Genomic DNA, 26337 nt, shown 5'->3' with positions numbered 1-26337 from the left:
ATTTGATTTCATTTATTTTCTTTTACTGTCCAGGAGCTGAAACACAAATTAGTAAAAAGAATTGCGAAGAAAAGTAAATTTTGGATTTATTTTTCTAAGCCAAGAAATTATCATTTTTTTCATTAAATGATTATGATGTATGAAAGATTTTAATAAGGTTTTTTTGTTGTTGTAATTTATAAAGAATAAGAAATATGGTTACCTTCTTTGTTCAGCAAATGGAAGTCTCATTTGAGTATTCCTTTAAGGATTTCGTTAGGAAATTGAACACTGGGAAGTGGCTATTTTTCTTTTTATTATAGCTAGTCCAGCCCCTGTAATTTTACGCATACTGATAGAGCATGTCTGCTTATTCTTTGTTAATTATTTGGCACCTCGGGACATTAAATGACCAGTTACTATGAACATGTACTAAAATCACATAAAAATATAAAGCATGTATTTATAGTCATTTTTCCAGTGGGTGATATGTTTCTCTGATCTATTAACCTAAATTAATGAGGCTTTCTCTTTTGACCAGTCTGATGCCCTCATATTCTGCCTTTTATTATCAGAAGCTCTTAGGATCTAAGGTGATGAGATAATGATGCTAGGGGAAGAAAATGTCACTTCTGATAAAGTTAATTTTGTGCTAATAATTTATTCCTTATGTTTGGAGGATTAGAAACTTTATGTACACTAGAATGTAACTGAGCCTGACATGGATTGTTTTTAGGGTACGCTTTCTGCTTGGGGGGAGACATGGAGAATTTAAATTCCTTCCTCCACCTGGGTATGCTCCTTGTTATGAAGCTGTTCTGCCAAAAGAAAAGTTGAAAGTGGAACACAGCCGAGAGTACAAGCAAGAAAGGACATACACCCGGGACCTACTAGGTCCCACAGTTTCCCTGACACAAGCAGCCTTCACGCCGATTCCTGTGGATACCAGCCAGGTACCAGATCAACCCCCGGGGCAACAAGATGTATTGTAATCATTCTGATATGCAGGGGCTCTCCAGCATTTTAGATTGCAATCTACAGAAACACGTTTTACAGTAATACAGGTCACATGTGTAATTTAAACATGGTTCACAAAATAATACTCTCCTTCACCATGTTCACTCACCTATTTCTACTCTATTCTACTTTTTGAAAAGACGATACCAACCCACTAAACTGATTTCATAATTCACTAGCACGTCACAACTTGAAGTTTTAAAAACTTTGCACTGGTTGTCTTTAAGATTTTGTCAAAATAGTTAATATTTATAAAATGGTTAAGAGCTATGGCTGCTAAACAAAAGGTCTGCAGTTTGAATCTACCAGCAACTCCTTGGAAACCTTCTGGGGCAGTTCTACTCTGTCCTGTAAGGTCACTATGAATGCAAACGGACTCAACAGCAATGGACTGGAAATGCTGGTGGCGTAGTGGTTAAGAGCTATAGCTGCTTGAATCCACCAGGCGCTCCTTGGAAACTCTATGGGGCAGTTCTACACTGTTCTATAGGGTCATAAGGGTCGGAATCGACTCAGTGGCAACTGGTTTTTTGTTGTTGTTGTTTTTTTACATAGAGTGGACATGGAATTTTTAATTTCTTCTAGGTACCCTATTATTTTGAAATGATTTAACTGATCTTTGTCTTGGGTAGAGATTGAGATCCTGAGCTCTAGAGTCAAAATGCCTGGGATCAAATGCCTACTCTGGGGCCTTGGGCAAGTTACTGTCCTTGTCAATTGATATACTAATAGTATGTTTGATTTAGTTGATAGCACATTAACATAATACTTGGGCAAAAAGGCACCCGAACCAAAATAAACCAAACCCATTGCCATCAAGTCATGTTAAACATTATTCTCATTTTTTTTTGTTTGTTCCATACATGTAAAGGTATCCTAACCTTTGATAATGAATTAAAATTTGTTTTTATTTTAATGTGAAGTAGCTTCAGTAAAGTTGGTTAGATATTCTATGTTTGTTTATTAGTTTTTGAAGATAAAAGACGTTGTTTCTAAAGTCTGAAGTGGAATTAATGCTAGGCCTTAGAAGTTTCAATCTAGCAACCAGTTTATTACTTTGATCATGCTTCTTCTTTGTACTGTTTTTTTATATTCTATAGTAAAATAAACAAGCAAGCATTTTTCAGGGCCAACAGTCAGTGCCTATTCCAAAGAAAGTGATCCAATGGAAATGTAGACTTTATTAAACAATATCATTAATATCACATGCAAGGAAAATTATGCTGAAGATAATTCAAAAACAGTTGCAACAGTATATCAACAGGGACTTGCCAGAAATTCAAGTCGAATTCAGAAGAGGATGTGGAATGAGGGATGTCATTGCTGATTTCAGGGGGATCGTGGCTGAAAGCAGAAAATACCAGAAAGATATTTAGCTGTGTTTTATTGACTGTACAAAAGCATTCTACTGTATCATAACAAATTATGGATACAATTGTGAAGAATGAGAATTCCAGAACACTTAATTGTGTTCATGTGGAACCTGTACATAGACCAACAAGCAACTGTTTGAAAAGAACAAGGGGATACTGCATAGTTTAAATCAGGAAAGGTGTGTGTCAGGGTTGTATCCTTTCACCATACCTATTCGATCTGTATGCTGAGCGAATAATCCAAGAAGCTGGACTATATGAAGAAGGCCCGCGGCATCAGAACTGGAGGAAGACTCATTATCAACCTGTGTTATGCAGATGACACAACATTGCTTGCTGAAAGTGAAGAGGGCTTGAAACACTGATGAAGATCAAAGACTACAGCCTTCAGTATGGATTACGCCTCAACATAAACAAAAAAATCCTCACAACTGGCCCAATAAGCAACATCATGATACACGGAGAAACTATTGAAGTTGTCAAGGATTTTATCTTACTTGGATCCGCAATCAATGCTCATGGAAGCAACAGTCAAGACATCGGAGGACATACTGCATTGGGCAAATCTGCTACAAAAGGCCTCTTTAAAGTCTTAAAAAGCAATCACCTTGAGGACTAAGGCACGCCTGATTTAAACCATGTTGTTTTCAGTTGCTTCATATGCATGTGAAAGCTGGACAATGAATAAGGAAGACCAAATAAGAATTGATGTGTTTGAGTTATGATGTTGGCAAAGAACATCAAATATACCATGGACTGCCAGAAGAATGAACAAATTTGTCTCGGAAAAAGTACAGCCAGAGTGTTCCTTAGAAGCGAGGACGGCAAGACTTTGTCTCATGTACTTTGGACATGTTATCAGGAAGGGCCAGCCCCCGGAAAAGGATATCATGCTTGATAAAATAGAGAGTCAGTGAAAAAGAAGATGGATTGACACAGTGGATGCAACATTGGGCTCAAGTATATCCACAATTGTGAGGATGGCACAGGACTAGGCAGTGTTTTTTTTTTTTTTTTTTCTGTTGTACATAGGGTCGCTGTGAGTCTGAACCAACTTGAAAGCACCTAACAACAACAGCGTTCATTTTGTGTTGTCCGTTTCTGAAAGGTGGCAGGACATACAGTAGCAACTAAGTTTAGTAGTAGGCACGATTGAGAGAATAGAGATTGACTGATGTGGACAATGATGCAGTGGTGGCACATTTAGGACTACCTGAGATCTAGGTAAGCTCTTGTTTCAGAGGAAAGAAGCAGATGACAGCCACTTCCTGTGGGCATTGTAGGCATTGGTCCAGTCCATTTGCTCAGGTACTAGTTGTGTGGTAATACACAAGTACATTATCAAGACGTGAACAACCAACCCTTCACCTTGAAATCCATTTTGTATTCTCAATGAAGAAGTCATTTAACTTCCTCCTTTTAATGAGAACGTGTAAAGATTGTTTCCTTGAGGCTTGTATTTGGAAACTATTAGAAGTAGCATGGAGTCCCTGGGTGGCACAAATGTGCTTGGCTTCTAACTGAAAGGTTGGCAGTTTGAGTCCACATAGAGGCACCGTGGAGGAAGGACCTGGTTATCTACTTCTATAAAATCAGCCATTGAAAACTCTATGGAACACAGTTCTACTGTGACACACAGTTCTACCCTGACATACACCATAAACTGGAGCTGACTTGATAGCAACTGTTTTTAAAAGTAACCCATAAACCCATTGCCGTCAAGTCAATTCTGACTCATAGCGACCCTATAGGACAGAGTAGAACTTCCCCGTAGGGTTTCCAAGGAGCACCTGGCAGATTCGAACTGCCAACCTTTTGGTTAGCCACTGTAGCTCTTAACCACTACACCACCAGGGTTTCCAACGATGTTAGGAAAACCTCAATCACTGTAGTCAAACATTCATAGCTTCCCTGAGCCAGCAGCTTGTACTTTGGGCACTAAGTTGCCTCCACCTCAGCCTATGGATGCTGGCCAGGTTAGTTGAGGAGCTCTGAGACGATTTCTCTTTTTAAATACTGCACACTTTGATTGTGCCCTCATACCCATGAAATGTCTTTCAGTTGTCCCCATCAGCACTTTATTTTCCTTCTTTCTAACGTCTGTTAATAAATTCTCTTGGAAATATAAGCTGTCAAAAAAAACAAAAATAGTCTCAGAATTTATTATCTAAAGAATGTCATAAAGTAGATAGCGTAGGATCTAGTTGCATTATTACATTTTAATGGTTTATGAGATGGTTTTATTTAATTCTATTAATGGTGAGGACAACTCATAGTGACCCTACAGGACAGAGTAGAACTGCCCCATAGGGTTTCCAAGGCTGTAATCTTTAAGGAAGCAGACTGCTATATCTTTCTCCTGTGGAGCAGCTGGTGGGTTCGAACTATCGACCGACCAACCTTCCAGTTAGCAGCCAAGTGCTTAACCACTGTACCACCAGCGCTCCTTGGTGAGGACAACTAGCACTGCATTTTATTGGATTTGTTTCTAATGTGTTTCTTCTTTTATTTTCTCTTTTAATTTTAGATTGTGTTGCCTCCTCACCTGGAAAGGATAAGAGAAAAACTTGCAGAGAATATCCATGAACTCTGGGTTATGAATAAAATTGAACTTGGCTGGCAGTATGGTCCGGTACACAATTTTGAAACTTATTTTCAGATGCTTTTTGCACATCTTTCTGAAAACGTAACATTTCTCATTCATCCTGCTATGTGGTGACATGAATCGATTGAATTTTTCCCCCCACCCATTTTTTTTTTTTTACCCATTAGTTTTTCTGCAGTTTTTCTTTGCTAGAGGGAATGATATTATTGGTGAATGTATTGAAGGATTACCTAGAGAATTGATAAGTTATCAATCTTTGGTCTGAAGTTACATTTTCAAATGAAGCTTAGCAAAGATGGGCAATAGGCATTGATTTCTAAGTCACAAAAATAATCTCATTGATATTGAAAGTGAAACTGAAAATGGAAATAAATAAGTTGATTTAGTTTTCTCCCTCTTGGTGTTTCACTTCTTTTAGCCCAATTGGATGTAGCAGTCCAAGTCCTGTGGACCAAGGCACACAGTTGATTTCATGGGTGGAAGGCAGACTGAGAAATCATGACTGAATATATTTTCAAATAATTACTTGTTAAAGATCTTTGTTTATGGCTTGTCACTAAAACTTACATATTTTTTAAAGAACCTTAATCCCAGTGTTTCATATACCTGATTTTTAGCAAGAACAATGGCCATACTACCATTTATATAACACTATTATTCTAAGCCCCCCAAAGCTTATCGGACTTTCTTATCCTTGACAGTATAGAAATTCTTGTATTCACCCAAGTAATAGTTTATTGCATTGGGCTGTCAGTCAAGAACATTTTAAACAATTGTTAGTGTTATTAGTAATACTATGTTATACTCCATACTTCTCAGTCATGCTTACGCACAGGCAGTCGCCTGGTCCCGAATGAGATCCATTACTAAACGTGTCTTTAAGAATTTGTAGGTCAGTTGGAACAGGTGCATACTGTTCTTATTTAGCCTTATGTTAGTGCAAGAAAGGAGCTCTGGTGGCACAGTGGTGAAAGTGATCGACTGCTAACCAAAAGGTATGCAGTTCGAAACCACCAGCAGCTCCACTGTGGCAGTCTGCTTCCGCAGAGATTTACAGCCTTGGAAACCCTATGCGGTTGCTATGAGTTGGAATTGACTCGACAGTAGTGGGTTTAGTGCAAGAAGGAGCCCTGATGGCACAGTGGTTAAGAGCTCGGCTGCTAACCAAAATCTTGATGGTTTGAATGTACCAGCTGCTCCTTGGAAACCCTATGGGGCAGCTCTTATGTGTCCTATAGGGTTGCTATGAGTCGGAATCAACTCAAAAACAACGGGTTTTGGTTTTTAGTGCAAGAAAAGGCTCGAAGCATTTTCGATGATTTAACAGCTGTACATGTGGCAAGTGGCCTGATTGTGATGAAGAATTTATTGTGCGTAGGGGTCAGCTCGTTAGTTTCAAAGCGAGGGCAGATTTACATAACATTAAAGGGCAGGTAGGAGCTGTCCTTAAGTTGGAGGCTTGTAACCTGGGCACTGCCTGCATTGATGTAGTGCTTTGCACTCTCACATGCCCTGTCACATACAGATTATTGGTTAAATTTTTATAATAGCACACTGATGTATGCGTTATTATTTCAGTTCTACTGGTGATGATGTCGTTGAGAATTCTCATAGAGTCGGTAAATGTCGTAACAGAAGTCACGCAGTAAGTAGCAGATCTAAGACTGGAATCCAGGTTTTCTGGATTCTAGAACTATGTTTCACTGTAAAAGGCAGGCAATCAGTTGCTGCCGTGGAGACCTGATGTGCTTCAGAGTAGAACTGTGTTCCACAGGGTCTTCCATAGCTGTGACCTTCCCGAAGAAGATTGCCAGGCCTTTCTTCTGAGGTGCTTCTGGGCAGATTCGAACTGCCAAGCTTTTGGCTGGTACCCAAGTTATTAAACATTTGTGCTGCCTGACAACTCCTATATTTCACTATTCCCCTTGCCGTCGAGTCGATTCCTCCTCCGCATAGCTACCCTATAAGACAGAATAGAACTGCCCCATAGTTTCCAAGGAGTTCCTGATGAGTTTAAACTGCTGACCTTTTGGTTAGTAGCAGCTGTAGCTCTTAACCAGTACACCACCCGGGTTTCCATATTTCATTGTTAGACTCGGTAAATCATCAAATGATTATTGAGCTGTGCTCAGAAAATGGTATCTTTTTGTTCATTAAATAATTGCTACACAGTTATCAAATTACCAGATACTTATTAAGTACCTAGTTTTGTGCTGTGTTCACTGTCTCTTAAAAATTGAGGAAGTGTATGACTGTTAGATAAATGATTTAACTATCAAAGTTGAGAAGAAGAGAGATTATAAATGTGTACAGAGTTAAGTGCCAGCTAATTGCAGACAGAATTCACCCTGAGATTGAAGATGTGGGAAAGATTATTGCAGGCTGGAGAGATGGAAAAAGAATTCATACCAAAAAATAGAGTAACAATTCTACTGCGTTTACACTCGGAGAAGATGCTCTCTGTTGTTAAGCTCCTAGGATGGCCTAAATGGTTCTTTTGCAGTGGGGTCTTCTTAGTTATGTTTCTTCTTTTGGAAATGTGGGAAGCATAAGGCCTCATTATTACATGTTCTTCCAGTTAAATACGGTTCAGTTTAATATCATGTACCATATTCTTGCTGTGATGAACAGGGTACCTAAGAGTCATCCTTCCCAGGGTTACCTCGGGTTATCCTTTTTCTCATCTGAGGCTGATTGAAGCAACATGGAGCTTATGTGCTTCGTGGGGTGTCAGGAGGACTGAGCTCTTACGTGTTGCTGCAGCACATTTCCTGGTGCAGGGAATGTGCGTTTATGCGCTTAATAAATATTTGCTGATGGAATGAATGAGACAGTTGTTCTCTCCGGTCACGTTATGGGCAAGTACCGCTCCAGGCTCCACATCCAAAGATCAGCAGTTTGGGAGAGTCAAATTAACATGTAGGCGGTTTCACATCGTTCTGCCACCTAATCCATGAAATTGCACCCTGCTTCTTTCACCAGACCTTCACCGACACTCCTTTTAGCTAAGAGGTTATGATTCCTGGCCTTATGCTCTCTATTACTGTAGACTCAGGTACATGCCTGTTATTCGGTTAATTCCGTCAGTTCATTAAAATTGTAAATAAGGGTTTGAAGTATTCAGATGTGTTTTCCTTTGCAGTCATTTCGAGTGCCCCGCGTGTTGAATAAGATTTTTTTTTTTTTTTGCAAAGAAGTTAAAGTTTCTTTTGAATGACTTTGGAAAGTATTTCATAGAAGTGTCATAAAGGGACTCTTTTTTATGGAATAAACCCTTGCTGTCGAGTTGATTCCTCCTCATAGCGACCCTATAGGACAGAGTAGAACTGCCCCATAGGGTTTCCAAGGCTAGAATCTTTATGGAAGCAGACTGCCACATCTTTCTTTCTCCCTCGGAGCAACTGGTGGGTTTGAACCGCTGACTTTTTTGTTAGCAGCCAAACATGTAACCACTACACCACCAGGGCTCCTACTGTATGGAATAGTGTCAGGCAAATCCATTTAGTCATTCATCCATCTCTTTAACATTTATCGTATGCCTGCTGTTTGGCTGACTTCGTGCTTTGCAGTAGTGACCCAAATTGAAAAGACCTTGACTTTAGCGTAGCTCTTAGGAGCTTCCCGTTCAGTTGAATAGTAGACACGCAAACAATTACAAGCTAAGCATATAGTGGAGGTACTAACAGAGTGAAGAAGCAATATTTAGGTCTCTCCTGGGGAATCATGGGAGGCTTCTGGGAGGAAGTAATATTTGATCTGAGACATGAAGGATGAGTACAAGTTGGCTAGCAGTCGTGGAGAAGGAGAGCATCCTAGGCAGAGGAACCAGCACGTGTGAAGGCATGGAGGTGGAAAGAGCCAGGACCTGCAATGGCCTTTCAGTAGTTCAGTGTGGCCAGAGGATAATGGGCTAGGAGCTTGCTGGTGGTACAGCGGAGTAGAGGTGGGAAGTCTGGACAGGTAGGAGGAAGCACGCCACAGAGAGCTTTTGGCAGAATATGATTTTATTCTGTCGAGGGGTAAAAAGCATTGAAGAGTGTGTGGGAGGGAGGGGACAGGCTTATGTGTGTGCATTAGAAAGAAGCTCTGCTAAAGTGTGGACGAGCTAGAGGCAGGAAGACCATCAGGGAGAGGACAGGGGGCCCTGTGTGAGGGGTGATGAGCTCTGCAGTGTGTGCCTGGCATTGGAGATGGAGGACATGATTACAGGAGACGTTTTGGAGTTCAAGTACGGGATATAGGTAAGAGGGAAGGGAATTTGGGTGGAATTCTGGTTTTAGCTTAGACCCCAGGGAGGATGGTGGTGTCAGTTACTCTCTGGTGTAGTGAATAAAGGGGAAGTAGCAACAGATAATACATGGAATCCTTGGGTGGTGCGAACCATTAATGCACTCAACTGCTAGCAGAAAGGTTGGGGGTTCAAGTCCCATAGGTGCCTTGGAAGAAAGGCCTGGCAATCTACTTCTGAAAAATCAGCCATCGAAAACCCTATGGAGCCCAGTTCTACTCTGACACACACAGGGTTGCCGTGAGTTGGAGGTGACTCACCAGCGATTGGTACAGATACTGGTAAAAAAAAAAGATTACATAAATGGGGAGTTTTTACTCTGAGGTTTAGAATTTACGGTTAGAATTTATAACTCTAGATTTCATTTATAACTTGACTTATAAGTATGTATGTATACGCTTCCATATAAGTCTTGTTCATTTGTAATGATCACCAGAAGAAAGACTTTACTTCTAAGGGGGTAACTCCTGAGGACCTTAAAAAAAAAAAATTCTTGCTCATGTTTGCATACTTTGCATGTGGAATTTATAGAACCTAGTAATTTTTTTTTTTTTTTTTTATTATTCCCATAAAGTAGTGTGTCCTCTGACAGCATGTGGCAGTCATCCAGGTGCCACTACCACAGTGATGCCCAAGCGATTTAGGTCTCTAAGAAAATAAAAAAAAACCCTAATTGCTAACGGAAGAAAATAGAACATCTTTCTCATTAACTCATACTAAAAATCTTGAATATAGTTTAGTCTGATTGCCTACGTACACTTTTGAGAATTAACATGACAAAATGCCTCTATTATGCTAACAGGTTTTGTTAAGGTCATGGAGTGTTTAGGAGAGCAAGAGCCTGAGGCAGCTCACAGCCTGGGAAATGAACAGCTGCCACCCTCAAACAGCTGACATCAGTCATGTTGTTAATTGATATTTAAGTTAGTTTAGCTCTGTCACATAAAAATCATTACAAAGGAAAACTAAGTCGTTAGCACAGCTGTCTGATACAGAGTTCATTTCAAGTTACCAAACAAACATTTGTTGAGTGCCTGCCACGTGCCTCGCCTGTTCTGGAAAAAAAAAAAAAAACCTGTTGCCATCTAGTTGATCCCAACTCAAAGGGACCCTACAGGACAGAGTAGAACTGCCCCATAGAGTTTCCAAGGAGCACCTGGTGGACTCAAACTGCCAGCCTTTTGGTTAGCAGCCGTAGCACTTAACCACTATGCCATCAGGGTTTCTGTGTAGGTTCTAGGCACTGGGAATATATCAAAGAACAAGAGACCACAGTCACTGCTCTTTTGACTTTACAATCTAGTATGGAAAACAGACCCCCCCCCCCAAAAAAAAATCCAGTTTCTATTGAGCCGACTCCAACTCATAGCAACCCCATGCATGTCAGAGGAGAACTATGCTGTTCAGAGTTTTCAGTGGCAGATTTTTCAGAAATAGATCACCAGGCCTCTCTTCAGAGGGACCTCTGGGTGGACTGTAACCTCCAGCCTTTCCGTTAGCAGCTGAGGAAGTTAACCATTTGCACCACTGGTAACACAATAAGTAAGAATCTAATCTGGTAGAAGGTGGTGTCTGTATTGGGCAAAATACAAGAGTAGAGTAGGTAGGCAGGGTCGACCTCACTGACAAGGTGAGATGTAAGCAAAGCTGGAAGGATCTGAGAGACTGAACTATCCAGGTATCCGGGGTAGGAACGTCCATGCGCAGGCCAGGGCAGGTGGTTCATGAATGTGCCAAGCAGAAGTGCACAAGTGAGAGCAGGTGATGCCAGTTTTTGTCACTCACCTCAAATACTCCCTGTAAACTCCCTGTACCTGGGACATTAAGAGGTTTCTGGGTTGAAGACCTGCTTTTCGTTCTTGCTTTCCATCACCACCTCCCATTGCTCAGATTCAGCTGGACTACCTTTGCTAGCGTGTGACATTGGAGACTGTTATATGCTGATATTTGGTCCTGTTTCAGGTTAGAGATGACAACAAGAGACAGCACCCATGTCTGGTGGAGTTCTCCAAGCTGCCTGAACAGGAACGCAATTACAATTTACAGATGTCGCTGGAGACCCTCAAGTGAGTTTAACCTCCCTCCACCCTCATCTCCCTTATCTGAAAGTCAGGTCCTGATGCTATAGTTTAATTCAGCTCTAAACTATTTTAATTCTAGTTAGAACTTTTCGTATTCTATAAAGGACTGGGTCAATATTTTTGGGAATTAGATCTTGACCCTACTCTTTTATGTCTTGCTGCTGTGTATCAGCATTTTCCAAATGGTGTTCTGCAGGTGTTGATGGGAATTACTAAGTAAAAGGGGTGGGTCACACACTGGGCCAGCTACAAATTGTTTGTTATGGGTTTGTAGCAAAATTTAATATGGAGAAGTTCATGAAATATTTGGGATCCTGTAACTTCTCTTACGTTCTTTTTCTTTCCTTGATGACCTATGGCATTACATTTGTTAATCTGGTTCACTTAATTTCATATGTGTTTATATTAGGTATGAAACATACCTTTGCCCTTTTTGTTTGTTTCAGTTCTGTTAAGAATAAGGACTTGTTTTCATTGAAGTTATTTTACCAATGACCCAAACATAAAATATAAACAGTGTTTCAAATGATACGATTTGGGTTCAAAGGTATTAATTAAAATTATGGGAACAAACAAACCGGGTGTAGAGTGAATTTAGTTTTAGGGAGTCCCTGGAAGCCCTGGTGGCATAGTAGTTGAGAGGTACACCTGTTAAGCAAAAGGTCGGAGTTTGAACCTACCAGGCGCTCCTTGGAAACTGTGTGGGCCAGTTCTGCTCTGTCCTATAGGGTCGCTATGAGTCAGAATCAACTCGACAGCAATGGGTTTGATTTTTTGTTTTTTTATGGGGTCCTTGGGTGGTGCAAACAGTTAAACACTTGACTACTAACCAAAAATTGGCCATTTGAACCCACCCAGAGCACCTCAGAAGAAAGGCCTGGCAGCCTGCTTCCGAAGGTCACAGCCATGAAAACTCTATGGAGCACAGTTTTACTCTGACCTCATGGGATCACCGTGAGTTGGAATTGACTTGAAGGCAACTGTTTTTTTTTTTTTTCCCCAGTAAGTTCGTAACAAAACAAAATCAGTTGTCACACAGATGACTCCAACTCATGGCAACCCCATGTGTGCCAGAATAGAACTGTGCCCCATAAGGTTTTCAGTGGCTAACTTTTCAGAAATAGATTGCCAGGCCTTTCTTTCAAGGTGCCTCTGGGTGGGTTCGAATTACCAACCTTTAGGTTTGTAGTTGAGTGCAAACCATCTGTACAGCTGAGTTAATTCTTAGGTCTTTTACAGGAAATTAATAATAAGAAATCAAGTAAATTGAGAATCTACTACAGGAGAAAGTAATAAGGCTTGCCTGTAATAAAGAATGCAAAATTTGTACATGTGACCTGTGCACCTTGTCTCTGAGCATCTCCCATTTTCCTTTGTGGTCATGTATTTAGTTTAGTAATTCACAGCAGCTCATTTATTTGTCCATCTTTTACAAGAAAATATTTTACTGAAAGTCATGGTCTGACATAATTAAATTTGCTGTAAATTCTCTATAATTTCAGCAATTGGCAGCTTAGGCAGATATTGCAAATACTAAATGGTGGGAAGCACTTAAGTGTAAAAATCTTCGTATTTGCATTTATAAGCAGTCCCTGGGCTACAAACATCTGACTTAAAACCCACAGTTACAAACTAGCCCCTATAAAGCATATCATATTAAAAATTAGAGGTGCATACAATGCTTAGTAATAACAAACAGGCGCTAGTTTGCTGTGAGCATCCAAATAGTATTATTGTCGCTGTAGTGTTATGTTAAAGATGTTTTAGTGTATTGGGAGTATTTCTTTAATGTTTTTTACGCATAGAAAGGTACACTATATACTATATGCTAAGACAAACATTTGACTTAACTGATGTTAGATACGAACCATACCTAACTGCCAACTTACGTACAAACTCAACTTAAAGACAGACTTAGGAACGGAACTCATTCATAATCCAAAGACTGCCCATGATATGTTGAGCTTTTCATTGCATAATCCGTTCTCATTTCTAACACCTATCGGTGGCTTGTCTGAGTAATTATCAGGCTGCCTGTACTGTGGTGCTGTTCACTATTGGGGACGCTAAGGGCCCTTTTCATGAGCTAATTCTTGACATTTCTTTGTTGCTGCTTCTTGTAGTGGAGTTGTGTATGTTTTTTACCATCCCGTGGTTTTACCATGAACTGACTTCTGTTTCTTTAAAATCAAATTAGAGGAGAAAAGCCCCTATTTCATCAAAACGCACACTATGTCCAATTCTAGTAGGTTCGTGAAAGCACAGTCCTTTCTCTCTTTATTCCTTCTCATCACTCATTTAGGTGGGAGGCATCAGAGCAGACTCAGTAAGAGCATGTACTCTGGAATTGGCTGGTCTGGGTCCGAGTGTTGATCCCACTGCTGCAATCTTGCTGGACTGACTCAGCTTCTCTGAACCTTAGGTTTCCTTCTCCTCAGTAAAATGGGATCATAGTGTATCTACTTTGTGGAATTATTGTGGGGACTAATGAAACAAAGGAGCCCTGGTGGCACAGTGGTTAGACTTTACGTAGCTATCCAAAAGGTGGGCAGTTCGAATCCACCACCCACTCCTTGGAAACCCTATGGTATAGTTCTATTCTGTCCTATAGGGCCACTGTGAGTCAAAATATCTATGACTCAGCAGCAGTGATTTTTTTTTTTTAATGAGATAATGATTAAAGCCTTTAGCATCATCTATTTTTTTACCAAAAAGGATTCTGAAAGTTTAGTATTTTGTTGTTGTTGTTAGTGCTGTCGTTATAAAGTATCAGTGGAGAGCTAACATTTTATTTATTTAAATACTGAAGCACATCAAAAAACAAATAAGCAAGAGATTATTCCAGAATGTCTTTTATTTTGGGTTATGTGATTAAATGTGACTATGACTTTTTGATGCTTTCCTGTGATTACCTGTCATGTACATTATTGACAAAGACAACTAGCTTTTGGACTTGAACTGTTGCCTGTGTGTTGTGCAGCACAGCCAAATCTGACCCCCTCTCGCAGAATGATGCAGCTTGTCCTGGCACGCCTGTCATCTCTTCCCCCAAATTGAACCAAAATTCCCAAAGTTTTAGTTTCCGCGTTAGTTCTCAACCCATACAGTATTTTCCAATATCTGGATCTTAATTTCTGAGTGAATGACTCAAGCTTTGGAAAGTAATGTCACAATGATATTTAATCAACATAATAGTGTACTTTCATTGAATCTTTCTTTGGATGTTAACAAAAGTATAACTAGACTGCAACAATATTTTTAGTCTGGTCAAGTATTTATTCCAAAACAATTATATTTAGGATAACACAATGTGTTTGTGTGTGTGTGTGTATATGTATGTATATATATCTATATATACGGGGGAGGGGAAGAAAGGACTAGGGACACAAGGACAGTAGGAAAGCAATATGGAAAGGAGAGGGAGAGATAGCAGTGTAAGGGAGAGGCATAATTTTTGTCTGTAAGAGCAAGCTTTCCTCCTACCTCTCTGCCTTTTATTTTTCAGTCTTTCTCGGGGGCAAGACTCTTTCCAATCTCTGAATGTCCTGCTACTTTCTGCTCAGTCCTGGGCCTTTTCTTCTCTCTGTGCACACTCTCTGGAGGTATTCGCATCATGCCCATGACTGAAGTACCGACAACCCCCCAAATGCTCTTATTTTCTGTGACTTTGTTCCTTAAGTACTGAAAGGTCCTATTAGCCAAGTCCTACAGCTTTTTTTTTTTTTTTTACAGCTTAATCTGTCAGTAAATACTTACTGATAGATACTACAGAATAAACAAGTATAAAGCTGAGAACCCACACTCAATCAAATCCTTTTATGTTCTCCTTATCTGTTCTTCTCCAGCACATTCCAGAGCAGCTAGCCTTCTCAGAGCTTGCTTTCTATTGTGCTCATTCTCTTTCAACAGCCTGCCACAGACCCTGTTAAACAGGGGGGTTGAACAGTGTTAAATCATCAGATAAAATGGTTTTCATAAAGACAACACAGAGACCAAAGAGCCACGCCATAGCTGACAGCCTTATGTTATATTACAGTAAAACCTGTGAAAGATGAAACTTGTGTAAGGTGGAAATCAGTCAGAGAAGGAAAACGGAAATATTTTCCACTAGTGGAGAGTGACAGAAAAGTGTTAAGACTGCACCTTGTCAAAGGCGAGAAACTTGGAAGACCTAGAAAAACAAAGCAGTCCCTTTGAGCTCTGGCTCTCACAGGGTTCACTGTATGTAAATACCTCTTTGCCATTGAGTCGATTCTGACCAATAGGGACCCTACAGGACAGAGTACAACTGCCCCATAGAGTTTCCAAGGAGTGCCTGGTGGATTCAAACTGCGGACCTTTTGGTTAGCAGCCGTAGCACTTAACCACTACGCTACCAGGGTCTCCCAGAGGCCAATGTTTGGACATTTTTTTTCTAAAAAAAAAGATATAGTTCCTGGCAAATTGGCACCCTGATGTATTATGTGAAAATGAAACTTTTCTAGACTAGAAAGTCCAGAAAAGGATTCAAAACCATATGAGAATTTAATATATGATAAAGGTGGCATTTCAAATCAGTGGTAAAAGATGGATTATTCAGTAAGTCTTTTGTAGACAACAGGGTAGCCATCTAGAGAAAAAATGTTGAATTCCTACCTCAAGCTATATAGCAAAAAAAAAAAAAATCTAAATGGATCAAAGATTTAACATAACGAATAAAACCGTAAAGGCACTAATAGCAAGCATAGGACATTTTTCTAAAATGATATGAGAAGTGGAGGCTCTCTAAGTATCACAGAAATGCCAAAGTCAGAAAAGACTGAGAAACTGAGTTATGTAAAAACAAACTTAAAACTCTGCATAGGAAAAATACCATAAAGAAAGTAAAAACACGAACAACAAATGGAGAAAAATATTTACAGCTCATAGCTCAAACAATATTTGAAAACCTTCTAAAATGCAACCCCCCCCGAAACCCAATAGATAAGTGGACGAAGAATATGTGATGTGAACAGAGAGTTCACAGAAAAAGGAAATATCTCTTAAGTATATGGCAAAGTTGCTCAAATTCACTTCTAATAAGAAAAATGCAAATTAAAATACAATGAAATCCTACTTTAAGCCTATCAGTTAACACAGGTCAAATATTTTGATCATTGTCTGTTGGAGAAGGACTGAGGAAATGGTCTATGACATACATTGCTATGGGAATGTAAATTATTGACAACTCCTTAAAAAGACATTTGACAAAATTTGTCAAATTTTAACATGCATTTACCCTCTGACCTGGTAATTCCGTCTAGGAATTTATCATGCAGATGCAGGATATAGTACATGTATTCAATGTATGAGGTTATTCGTTGAAGGATTGTTTGTCCAGGCAGTCCTCAGGTTGGGAATGCCTGACTCGTGGCAACTCATGCTTAAGAACTGATGGCCATAATGAGTTAAATTCAATGGTTCGTAATAAGGAACTCACGGACTACTTTGTGATGCTCATGAAAACATTACACGGATTGGAATTTTTTTTTTGAAGTGTTTTACAAGCATAGAAAGGCAAAATATGTACTATATACTAAAACAGACATTTGACTAATGGATGCTAAATAAGAAGCTTGTATACCTGTTCCAACGTACCTATAAATTCGACTTAAAGACAGACTTAGGAACAGACCTCGTTTGTAACCCGGGGAGTGCCTGTAATAGCAAAAGACTGGCAATAGCTGTAAATACTATGAACAGAGGCTTGGTTAAAAACATAATGGAATACTATAGACCTGTTAAAAAATAAACAAAGAAATAAAAAAGCCAGCCTAATATGAAAGGACAATGATATCAAAGTTATATTGTAAAGTAAAAATAGCATATTGCATAACAGTATCTTTTGTATATACTCATTTGTATAAAAAGTAAAAAAAGAAAAAAACAAAAATATCTATGTGTGTGTACACACCTACCTATGCTTTAGCATATGCATAAACCTTCTGTAGAAGGACGTACAAGAAATCGGCAACAATTGATGCCTTTGGGGAAGGAAACTGGGGTCTAGAAAGGAATGGGAGGGAGACTTACTATTCAATATATTCCTGTTTGTGCCATTTTTTTTGTGTGCCATTTTTATTCTTAATGCCTTACACCTTCGTCAGAAGCAAATAATATATTAATAAATACATTTCTCCTTCATCTTAAAAAAAGACTTCTCTGCTTTCAAGGTTGGATGTTATATTTTATTCCCATCTGTTACAATGTTGGGTTATCCTGGCCATATGGAAGAAATTAATGTAGCTTACCTCTGGTTTTCTTTTTCAGGACTTTGTTGGCGTTGGGATGCCATGTGGGTATATTGGATGAACATGCTGATGAAAAAGTGAAAAAAATGAAGCTACCTAAGAAGTAAGTTAAATATCTAAGCAACGTTGAAACTTGCTTAAGCCGAATTTGCTCTTGACAGAAACTTAGATGTCTTGCTGACACTGAAGTTATAAAATTCAGGTTCAAAAATTTACACTTGCTGAATTACACTGGGGGCCACTTCAAGTCTATGACAATAGTGTCTATCACACTACCCAGAGAAGAGTGTGGGGGTGTGTTATAAAAACTGTGTTATTTTCCCTGTGTGTATGCGTGTGTGTGTGCACGTGTGTGTCCATATTCCTAACTGATTATATGGTTCCCCACCCCCCCAAAAAAGAAATTGTTTACTAATTTTATTTGTGTTTACAAAGAAAATATATTGGAGGAGCAATCATGATGTTGATATTATTACCATTTTAAGATGAGAAAACTGAGACAGATAAGTACTTTCACAGCGTTTTGCCTAGGTCTTTGATCCTCTTGAGCATCTCAAAACCTCGACTTTCCTATCTGCTAAACGATATTAACAATACTTCAAAGGGTCACTATGAGTCGAAATCGACTCTGCAGCAGTAGGTTTTTTTTTTTTTTACTTTATAGGGAAGTTTTAAGTATTAAATATTAAATGAAAAATGCTGAGTAAATGATAGCTGCATCATATTATTATTATTATTTGTTTTAATTACTCAAGTGACTTTTCTGATGCCCATGGATTGTAAATAGCAGACTTGGAAATGTGTTAAGTAATATATTGGGAGTAAAAACAACATAAAAAAAAAAAACCCCACTGCCATCGAGTTGATTCTGATTCACAGTGACCTCATAGGACAGAGTGGAACTGCCCCTTAGGGTTTCCAGGGAGCACCTGGTGGATTCAAACTGCCGATCTTTTGGTTAGCAGCTGTAGCTCTTAACCACTATGCCACTTGGGTTTCCTACACAGGGCTAGGACAATGGAAACGTTAATTTCAAAACACCTTTGCCAACATAATATATTTTATAAATTATTTTTGTCGTGCTTTGTGTATGTGTGTGTGTATGTGTGTGTATATATACACATATGTGTATGTTTATGTGATATTTTACAAAAGCCCTGGAGTGGCATTTCACTTATTCCTTTTATGGACAATATTGTCCATGTAACCTAATTGGTAAAGCCATTTTCACTAGCAAAACAATCAGCCTAAACAGAATTATTTTTTTTGTCAGAAAAAGCCTAACTTCCTTGATTTATTGAAACAAATAGGTATTTATATATGTTTCTGTTGCATATATTCTATGACCATTCATAAGCCTGCAATTTGGAAACACTATGAAATAAAAAATCAATGATACAGTAATGAGCCACCCCATTGTACATTTGCCTATATCATTAATCATACTTGCTCATCATAATTACGCTACAGGTGCTAGAGAATATTTTTGTTACCCTTTGATAATTAGTAAAGTTGGGTATATTTATTGGAATTAAATGCTACAATCCTGATTTGAAAATAAGCAATTCGAATATTACTTTTTTTCTGATAGATTACACATTGCTTCACTAAAAATCACGCTAGTTAACTTGAGTGGAATGGTCCCAAAGTTCCTTCAGGATTAATGCAGAATGTATGATTCATTGTAGTTCTGTCATTCCTCCTAGTTCCTCCTCTTTCCCTCCTCTTAAAACAAACAAACAAGAAAGCGATTGAAGAGACAACATATTATCTATTCTTAAATTCACAAATCTTCCCACATGTATGGTAAAATTAAACTCCTGACCCATTGCATAATGTGATGAACACAGAATATATTTCTTGCTACTATATATTTGTTAGTATAGGAATAAAGAAAAATACAACTGAAAAGGAATCCACTCCAAATTGAGATTGTTGAGAAAAAATTATAGATGAAATGAAAATAAAATCCTTTTCTGAGTATCAATGCCATTTATTTAAAGTTTTCTTTAGCACTTGTCTGTTATTAAATCAAAACAAAACAAAACATGGTAGATCAGAAACTGGTTGCCTATGGATCACCGCCAGATAAGAGGTAGTGTTGAGCTGTGGAGACAAGTGTTACAATCATCTAAAGGGCTTTTTTAAGCAGTGCTTTTTTTTCAGTCCCCACCGGGAGCCCGTAGGTGGTGCAAACAATTAAGCACTGGATTATTAAGTGAAAGATTGGTGGTTCGTGTCCATCTAGAGGCACTAGGTGATTTACTTCAGAAAAATCACCCATTGTAAACCTTATTGAGATTAGAACTCTATTCTGACACATGTGGGATCATTATGAGAATTGACTCGATGGTGACTGGCTGTTTTTTTGTTGTTTTGTTTTGGTTTAGTCCCCACCTACTTACTCCCAAAGCTGTAAAGCTACTGCCAGTGAGGGGAATTGGAGCTGTGGTATCCTTGTGGTATTTGCCTAAAACAAAAAAACCAAACCCGCTGCTGTCGAGTGGTATTTGCCTAAAAAAAAGGACAGATAAAAGGCTGAGGATGATATTCTGTCTCTCTCTCTACCTATTTAACCCATTGTCATGGAGTTGATTCTGACTCATAGTGACCGTATATATATAAAGTTAAAAGGAGCCCTGGTGCTGCAGTGGTTAAGTGCTTGGCTGCTAAAAGGTCAGCAGTTTGAACACACCCATTGCTCCGTGGGAGAAAGATGTGACAGTCTGCTCCTGTAAAGATGATAGCTTTATGAACCCTATTGGGCAGTTCTACTCTGCCTTGTAGGGTCGCTATGAGCTGAAATCGACTTGACAGCAACAGGTTTGGTTTTTGGATTTTCAAGAGACGAGTGTGGCTCAAGGTTTAAGGTTCAAAGATAACCTCAGGCTATAGTTTTGGGTGGGTCATTTCAACCCCCATGGCTCCAGAAAGTCTGGAGTCCATGAGAATTAAAAATTTCATCCACAATCTATCTTTCTATATACATATACATAGAGTGATAGAGTGATAGATTTAAAATCACTTTCTGAAATTTTCACTCAGATGCTGAGTATGTGTCCATTTGTATACACTTTATATAGACGCAAACACATGTACAAAATTCAAGTTATGTAAATATTTACTTAAATGTAAAATGGTGTGACAAATACTGCTGGGTTTTTCCTATAATGATGAGCTACTGTGATTGTGAAGAAAAAGTACTTTATGTATTATTTTATGTATAGTAGATAAATTTCACAAGCCACACATTTAAAAATCAGGTAAAATATAATGTCCTTTATTTTTGTCTGACTGGGCTTAATTTCAGTTTTGAACCCAATGAGCCTTTAACCCAAAGGACAAAATGCAGCCTGATAATGGAAATTTATTCCTAGTCAGTTCTGTGTAAACTCAATTATATCATTGTTTGTTGTGTTTATTTTCATCTCAAATGTCATTTAAGATATCTGTCACTTGTGAAATGATTGAAATGTCACCTTTTCAAAGAGGACTTCCTAGGCCTCTTTAAAACTGTATTTAAAAATGTGCTTCCTCCCATCCCCTCCCCCTTTTCTAGCTTATTTTTCACCTTCTAATTTAATGTAATATTTTGGAGTCCTGGTAGCACAGGGGTTAAGAGCTATGGATGCTAACCAAAAGATCAGCAGTTCGAATCCACCAGCTGCTCCTTGGAAACCCTATGGGGCAGTTCTACTCTCTCCTGTAGGGTTCCTATGGGTTGGAACTGACTCGACAGCAATGAGGTTTTTTTTTTAATTTTATTTTAACATAATATTTTACAGTTTTATACCTGATTCCCCACAGAATGTAATTTCTATAAGAGTATAGAAATTTGCCTGTGTTATTCAATGGTGTTATTAATTACTGTAACTGGGCCTGAAACAGTCTATGGCTGAATATTGTTGAATTTGAATTCAAGGTTTATCTCTCTCTTATTCCTGATGTTGTATAAGTTCTGGGGCACTCACTTCGTGGTCATTCTCATTTGAGTTTGCTGCTGTCAACCAAGTTTCTCATTTATTAGCTGGTCTTCACTGATCTCTGCTGGCATCTTATGGGGTGCGTGCGTTCCCAAGTGTGCTTTGGTAATGGTTCAACCCACAGGGTGTCCTTCTCATCTCTGTGAGTCCTCCAGTTCACTGCTCTTCTCTCAGCTTCCTCCATCCTTCTCAAGGAGCCCCTGGAAATTTAACAATGCTTGCCTTGGCAGCTTGGAGACTGTAGTCTATTGGTGGAGGGAGGAGGGAGAGGGAGGGTTGCCTTAGCCCTACCAGCCTAGACTTGCTATGTCGAAACATCCAGTCTCCTGAAGCTGTACTGCACAAAGGTTTAGGTGTGCTAGATTCTGGGGCTTGATACAATTCGTGAAGGCAGGTAAGGGCTCCCGGGCTCTGGGATCTGCCTGGTCTCTACCTTAGCCCAGTAAGCATGGGATTTTCTTCTTTCTTCTGATACTCCCTTCCTCTAGGCCATGGAACCTCTAACCTGGGATAGGAGAGCCTTGGCCCCTTAGCTCTTCTTCCTTTATATCCCTAGTTGTTCAGGGCCTCACTCTTCTGGTGATTAACATCAGAAGGCCTTTTCTCTAAGCACTGTTCCTTCAGTAATGGATTTAAAAAGCCTATTTTAAAAACCCAAAAGCTGAGAAAGGCCTTGTCTGGTCTCTTTTATGAAATGCCTCTTTCTTGGCACAGTGGATACCTCAAGGTCTTGTTTCAGAGTGACTGAGGGAGGAGTAGCGCCTTAGAGTAAGGAAGAATGGGGGTAGGGCAGGCACTTTTCACCCCGTCACATTACATATTTATTTAAGAACAAACCAAAGAGGTGAAACAGTAGAAAGAACATCTCCCTTGTCCTGTCCCTTTCTGATTTCTTCAGTAAATTAATTCTCCTCTGTATTTGTTTTTCTGAAGAATGGTTTTTGGATATTCTCTCCATTCTCACTGTAAAAATGTCAGCCCAGTATTCATTTTTAGTAGCTGTGCTTCCAGTAAAGCTTGTTCTCAGTGTCTCCAATGTGCAGTCATCTGAGATTTTCCCGTTTGTTCCAAGGTACTTGAAGGGCTGATTTGGTTTTGAAATTTACAGCTAACATCCACTGAATGTGGACAGAATCTTTTCACGTTTACCTCACATTTTTCAGGACATAATGGCTTCCAAGCTTCATTTAACTTGATTCTTAGTACACAGTGAGCTTGGAGAGAAGGGGTAGCTGGAGAGAAGGAAACGATTATACCTTAGTGGTTTTGGTATTCTGCCATGTTCTCACTGCACCTCTTTAACTGGCCCTTTAGCAGTATTTCTGAACATTTTTTTCAAAGGTTTATTTAGAGCACCTGCATAGGAAAATTGTGGGTTAGAGGGGAGTGAAGCACAAACCGAATTGCCACTTACCATGACAGTTCATCACTGGGGCTAAAAGCTATCAATTTTTAGTTTATACTTTGGTAATTTGATGCAAATCACACTGGAAATTTGCTGTTTTTTTTTTTTTTTTGGTGGTTGTTTTTCCAGGCAAAGAGCTATTTTAAAAAGACGTTTTACAATAGGAAGACTGAAGGCCAGACAGTGGATGCGATTTATTAGTCTCACTTTTTCTCATTTGAATTGATTTGATTATCTATTGCATCAAAGTAAAACTAAGAGCTAGTAGCTAAAAAAGAACTTTAATACTTTGGAAGGTGAATGTTTTCATTGTAGTTGTTTAATTTCACGTATGTTTCTCCTAAGCTATTTTACTTTTTTGAGGTGATCAATCGCACAAATACCTTATATGTTAAAACAGAAAAAACCAGTTGTCATCTACTGGACTCTAACTCTGGTGTCCCCACATGTGTTGAGTAGAATTGTGCTCCATAGGGTTTCAGTAGCTGATTTTTCAGAAATAATTGCCAGGCCTTTCTTAGGGGCCTCTGGATAGACTGGAGTACATTATCAGATGAACATGTTAACTGTTTGCACCACCCAGGGACTCCAAGGTAGTAAAAGGAAGAACCTAAACATACTATAGATTCCTAGGTGGTACAAACAGTTTGCACTTGACTACTGATCAAAAGGTTGGTGGTTTGAACCCATCCGGTGGTACCACAGAAAAAAGGCCTGGCAATCTACTTCTGTAAAGATGACAGCCAAGAAGACCCTATGGAGCTCAGTTCTACTCTGTAATACATGGGTCTCCCTAGATTGTAATCAACTTGACAACAATGGGTTTAATTTTTTTGGTATCCACATTTTATATTAATATATTTAGTAATGATATGACTTTTTCTGTTATGATTTGGGCTAGGAAATGCTGCTTCTTACAAATCCTTCTAGCAAGCTTTCCTTCATTTTCTTATATTTCTAGGAATAAATCTGAAACCATATAATTGAAACCATTTAGTTTTCAATATTCATGTCAATCACATTATATTCAAAAGGCTTTTTTCTTTTCAACCACAAGAATAGTCCACATTAGCAGTTGATTGACCTTTGCTACCTAATTGAATTGACATAATAAGGTGAAATGGGCATTCTTTGGCAAAGTCCACTTAAAAAAAACAAAAACTATCTCATCTGATACAATAACTTGATTCTTTGTTCCTTTGTCAAGGTGTACAATAAACAGAAAAATGGTTTTATAAATCATTGTTAATGCCATTAATTCATATTAATGAAGTATTCATTATGTTAGGTGTTTTTATCAAATACTGTGCCACCAGGGCCCGTGATTGAGTTGAAGTCTATGAATTTCAAAGACAATGCATATTTATTTTTGCTGCGGTGCAGTAGTTAAAGCACTGGACTGCTAACCAAAAGGTCTGCCGTTCAAGACCCCCAACGACTGCAGAAGAAAGATGTGGCAGTCTGCTTCCATAGAGATTTAAAGCCTCGGAAACCCTATGGAGTCAATATGAGTCTGAATCGACTCAACATCGGTGGGTTTGTTTGGGGTTGAAGAAGATTTGAAGTACAGTAGAGATGGAAATTAAAAAAAATCCAGGCAAAATGGGAATTAGTAGCTTCTTTTTGTTTGGAAGTTTATCCATCTTAGAGAACAGCTTTAAGTTTCAAATTCTTCCCTGCAGAGGGTTATAAAGAAAAGCAAGTAAAATAAATTGTAATCAGCGTCCGAAAATGAGTGCGAGCTAACTATTGCGCTGCTGAAAATCAACAATGCAAAAGCTTCCCCATGGATTTTCATTGTTATCACAGATCAAAGCAACCCTGGAGGAAATTATATATTTAAAAAAATCCACTGCCATCAAGTCAGTTTGGACTGATGGTGACCCTATAGGACAGAGCTAGAACTGCCCCATTGGGTTCCTAAGGCTGTAGATCTTTATGGAAGCAGACTGCCAAGTCTTTCTCTAGTGGAGCGGTTGGCTGGCCGGCCTTTTGGTTAGCAGCCGAGCCCTTTAACCACTGGACCACCAGGGCTCCTAAAAAATTCTGTATACGAACAGGGAAACTTAGAGAATAAAGAGAAATGATTATGTCAGTGCTTTTCAGCTTCACACATTAGAGGTTATCTGTAGTTTTTCATTTGAAAGGGTCTCCTGTTCTACACTCTTCTCTTCATAAATACCTCCCCATTCCATCTGAGATATTGCCAGAAATTCTGCCATTAGAATTGGTTGCCAGGGGAGGGCTAGTTCCCCTTTTAGAATGCATTCAGGCAACATAGGCACTCATCATAGTGGCTCTGTGACAGCTAGATGTAGAAGGCCACTAGAAGGTAAGAAAAAAAAGAGAGTAGTAGTGCTATTCTGTGCCGGGGGATTGCAGTGGAACGGCAGGACTAGGGTGAGAATTGAGAGGGAGAGATGAGAGAGTACAGAAGATGGAGTTCTTTGCCATTGCTCGTAAGACTGCTTCCAGCAAATAGTGCTAAACTTTTAATTTAGACTGTGTGAGCTAGCTTGATCACCTGTGCGGTATATTTGGAATGTACTGGGAGCTCGTTTTTGAGGAAAATATTTTCAAATGAGAGCTTGTATATATGGCTGTGCCTATAGTTTCCAGATTTGTGTATTTAAACATGAAAATTCTATAAAATACAATGATTTGTATGAGTGGTTAAGAAAATCTCGTATGACTTTTCTAACAAAAACGTTGCTATGTACTCATACATGCAGCGTTTCAATTTAAAATGGAATAAAATTTCACGTCTATAAACTTAGCGTGTGAATGTAAATCAAATGACTTAAACCAGTAATTACAGTAGTTATCATAACTGATCAACTTATTTAACCTATTTAAACAAAACAAAATTTTTATCTATAGATAAATTATTTATAAAATATAAAATAGGAGTGCTTAAAGTAAACCCAACTTTATTCACTCTTCAGAAATGATTTATTGCTGTGATACATACATTCGTTCAACCATTTTTTTCACATGCCTACCACGTATTGGACACTATTCTAGGTGTTGGGAATAGCTATGAATAGAGTGGACAAATTCCATTCTCTCAAGGAGCTTATCCAGAATAATAAAATGAAGAAAGATCATTTATATCTTATAAAGATCATTTTCTCATGTGCTCTGATAATCTATTTTATTTTATTATTATTTTTTTAAGCTTCAAGTGAACATTTACCATTCCAATCAGTCTGTCACATGTAGGTTTACATACATCTTACTCCCTTCTCCCACTTGCTCTCTCCCTATTGAGTCATCCCTTACAGTCTCTCGTTTCGTGCCAATTTTGCCATCTTCCCTCTCTCTCTATCTTCCCATC

At 38.8% G+C, this 26337-nt stretch overlaps 1 protein-coding gene across 6 annotated transcripts in view; it reads left to right on the top strand.

Annotated features, from left to right (window-relative positions):
• Positions 1–26337, top strand: part of RYR2 (ryanodine receptor 2) — a 750192-nt gene that overhangs the window by 438769 nt on the left and 285086 nt on the right. For all 6 annotated transcript variants that reach the window (XM_049868553.1, XM_049868552.1, XM_049868551.1 and 3 more), the window contains 4 exons: positions 716–932; positions 4897–5001; positions 11225–11328; positions 17632–17715. In XM_049868553.1, coding sequence (XP_049724510.1) covers positions 716–932; positions 4897–5001; positions 11225–11328; positions 17632–17715 — 510 coding nt within the window. The remainder of the gene's footprint in view (positions 1–715; positions 933–4896; positions 5002–11224; positions 11329–17631; positions 17716–26337) is intronic.

This window comes from Elephas maximus, chromosome 24 (genome assembly GCF_024166365.1).
Source record: "Elephas maximus indicus isolate mEleMax1 chromosome 24, mEleMax1 primary haplotype, whole genome shotgun sequence".
In the NCBI taxonomy this organism is placed as follows: domain Eukaryota; kingdom Metazoa; phylum Chordata; class Mammalia; order Proboscidea; family Elephantidae; genus Elephas; species Elephas maximus.
The sequence above is the reverse complement of the archived record's forward strand: the minus strand, read 5'-3'. Positions and strand labels throughout refer to the sequence as shown.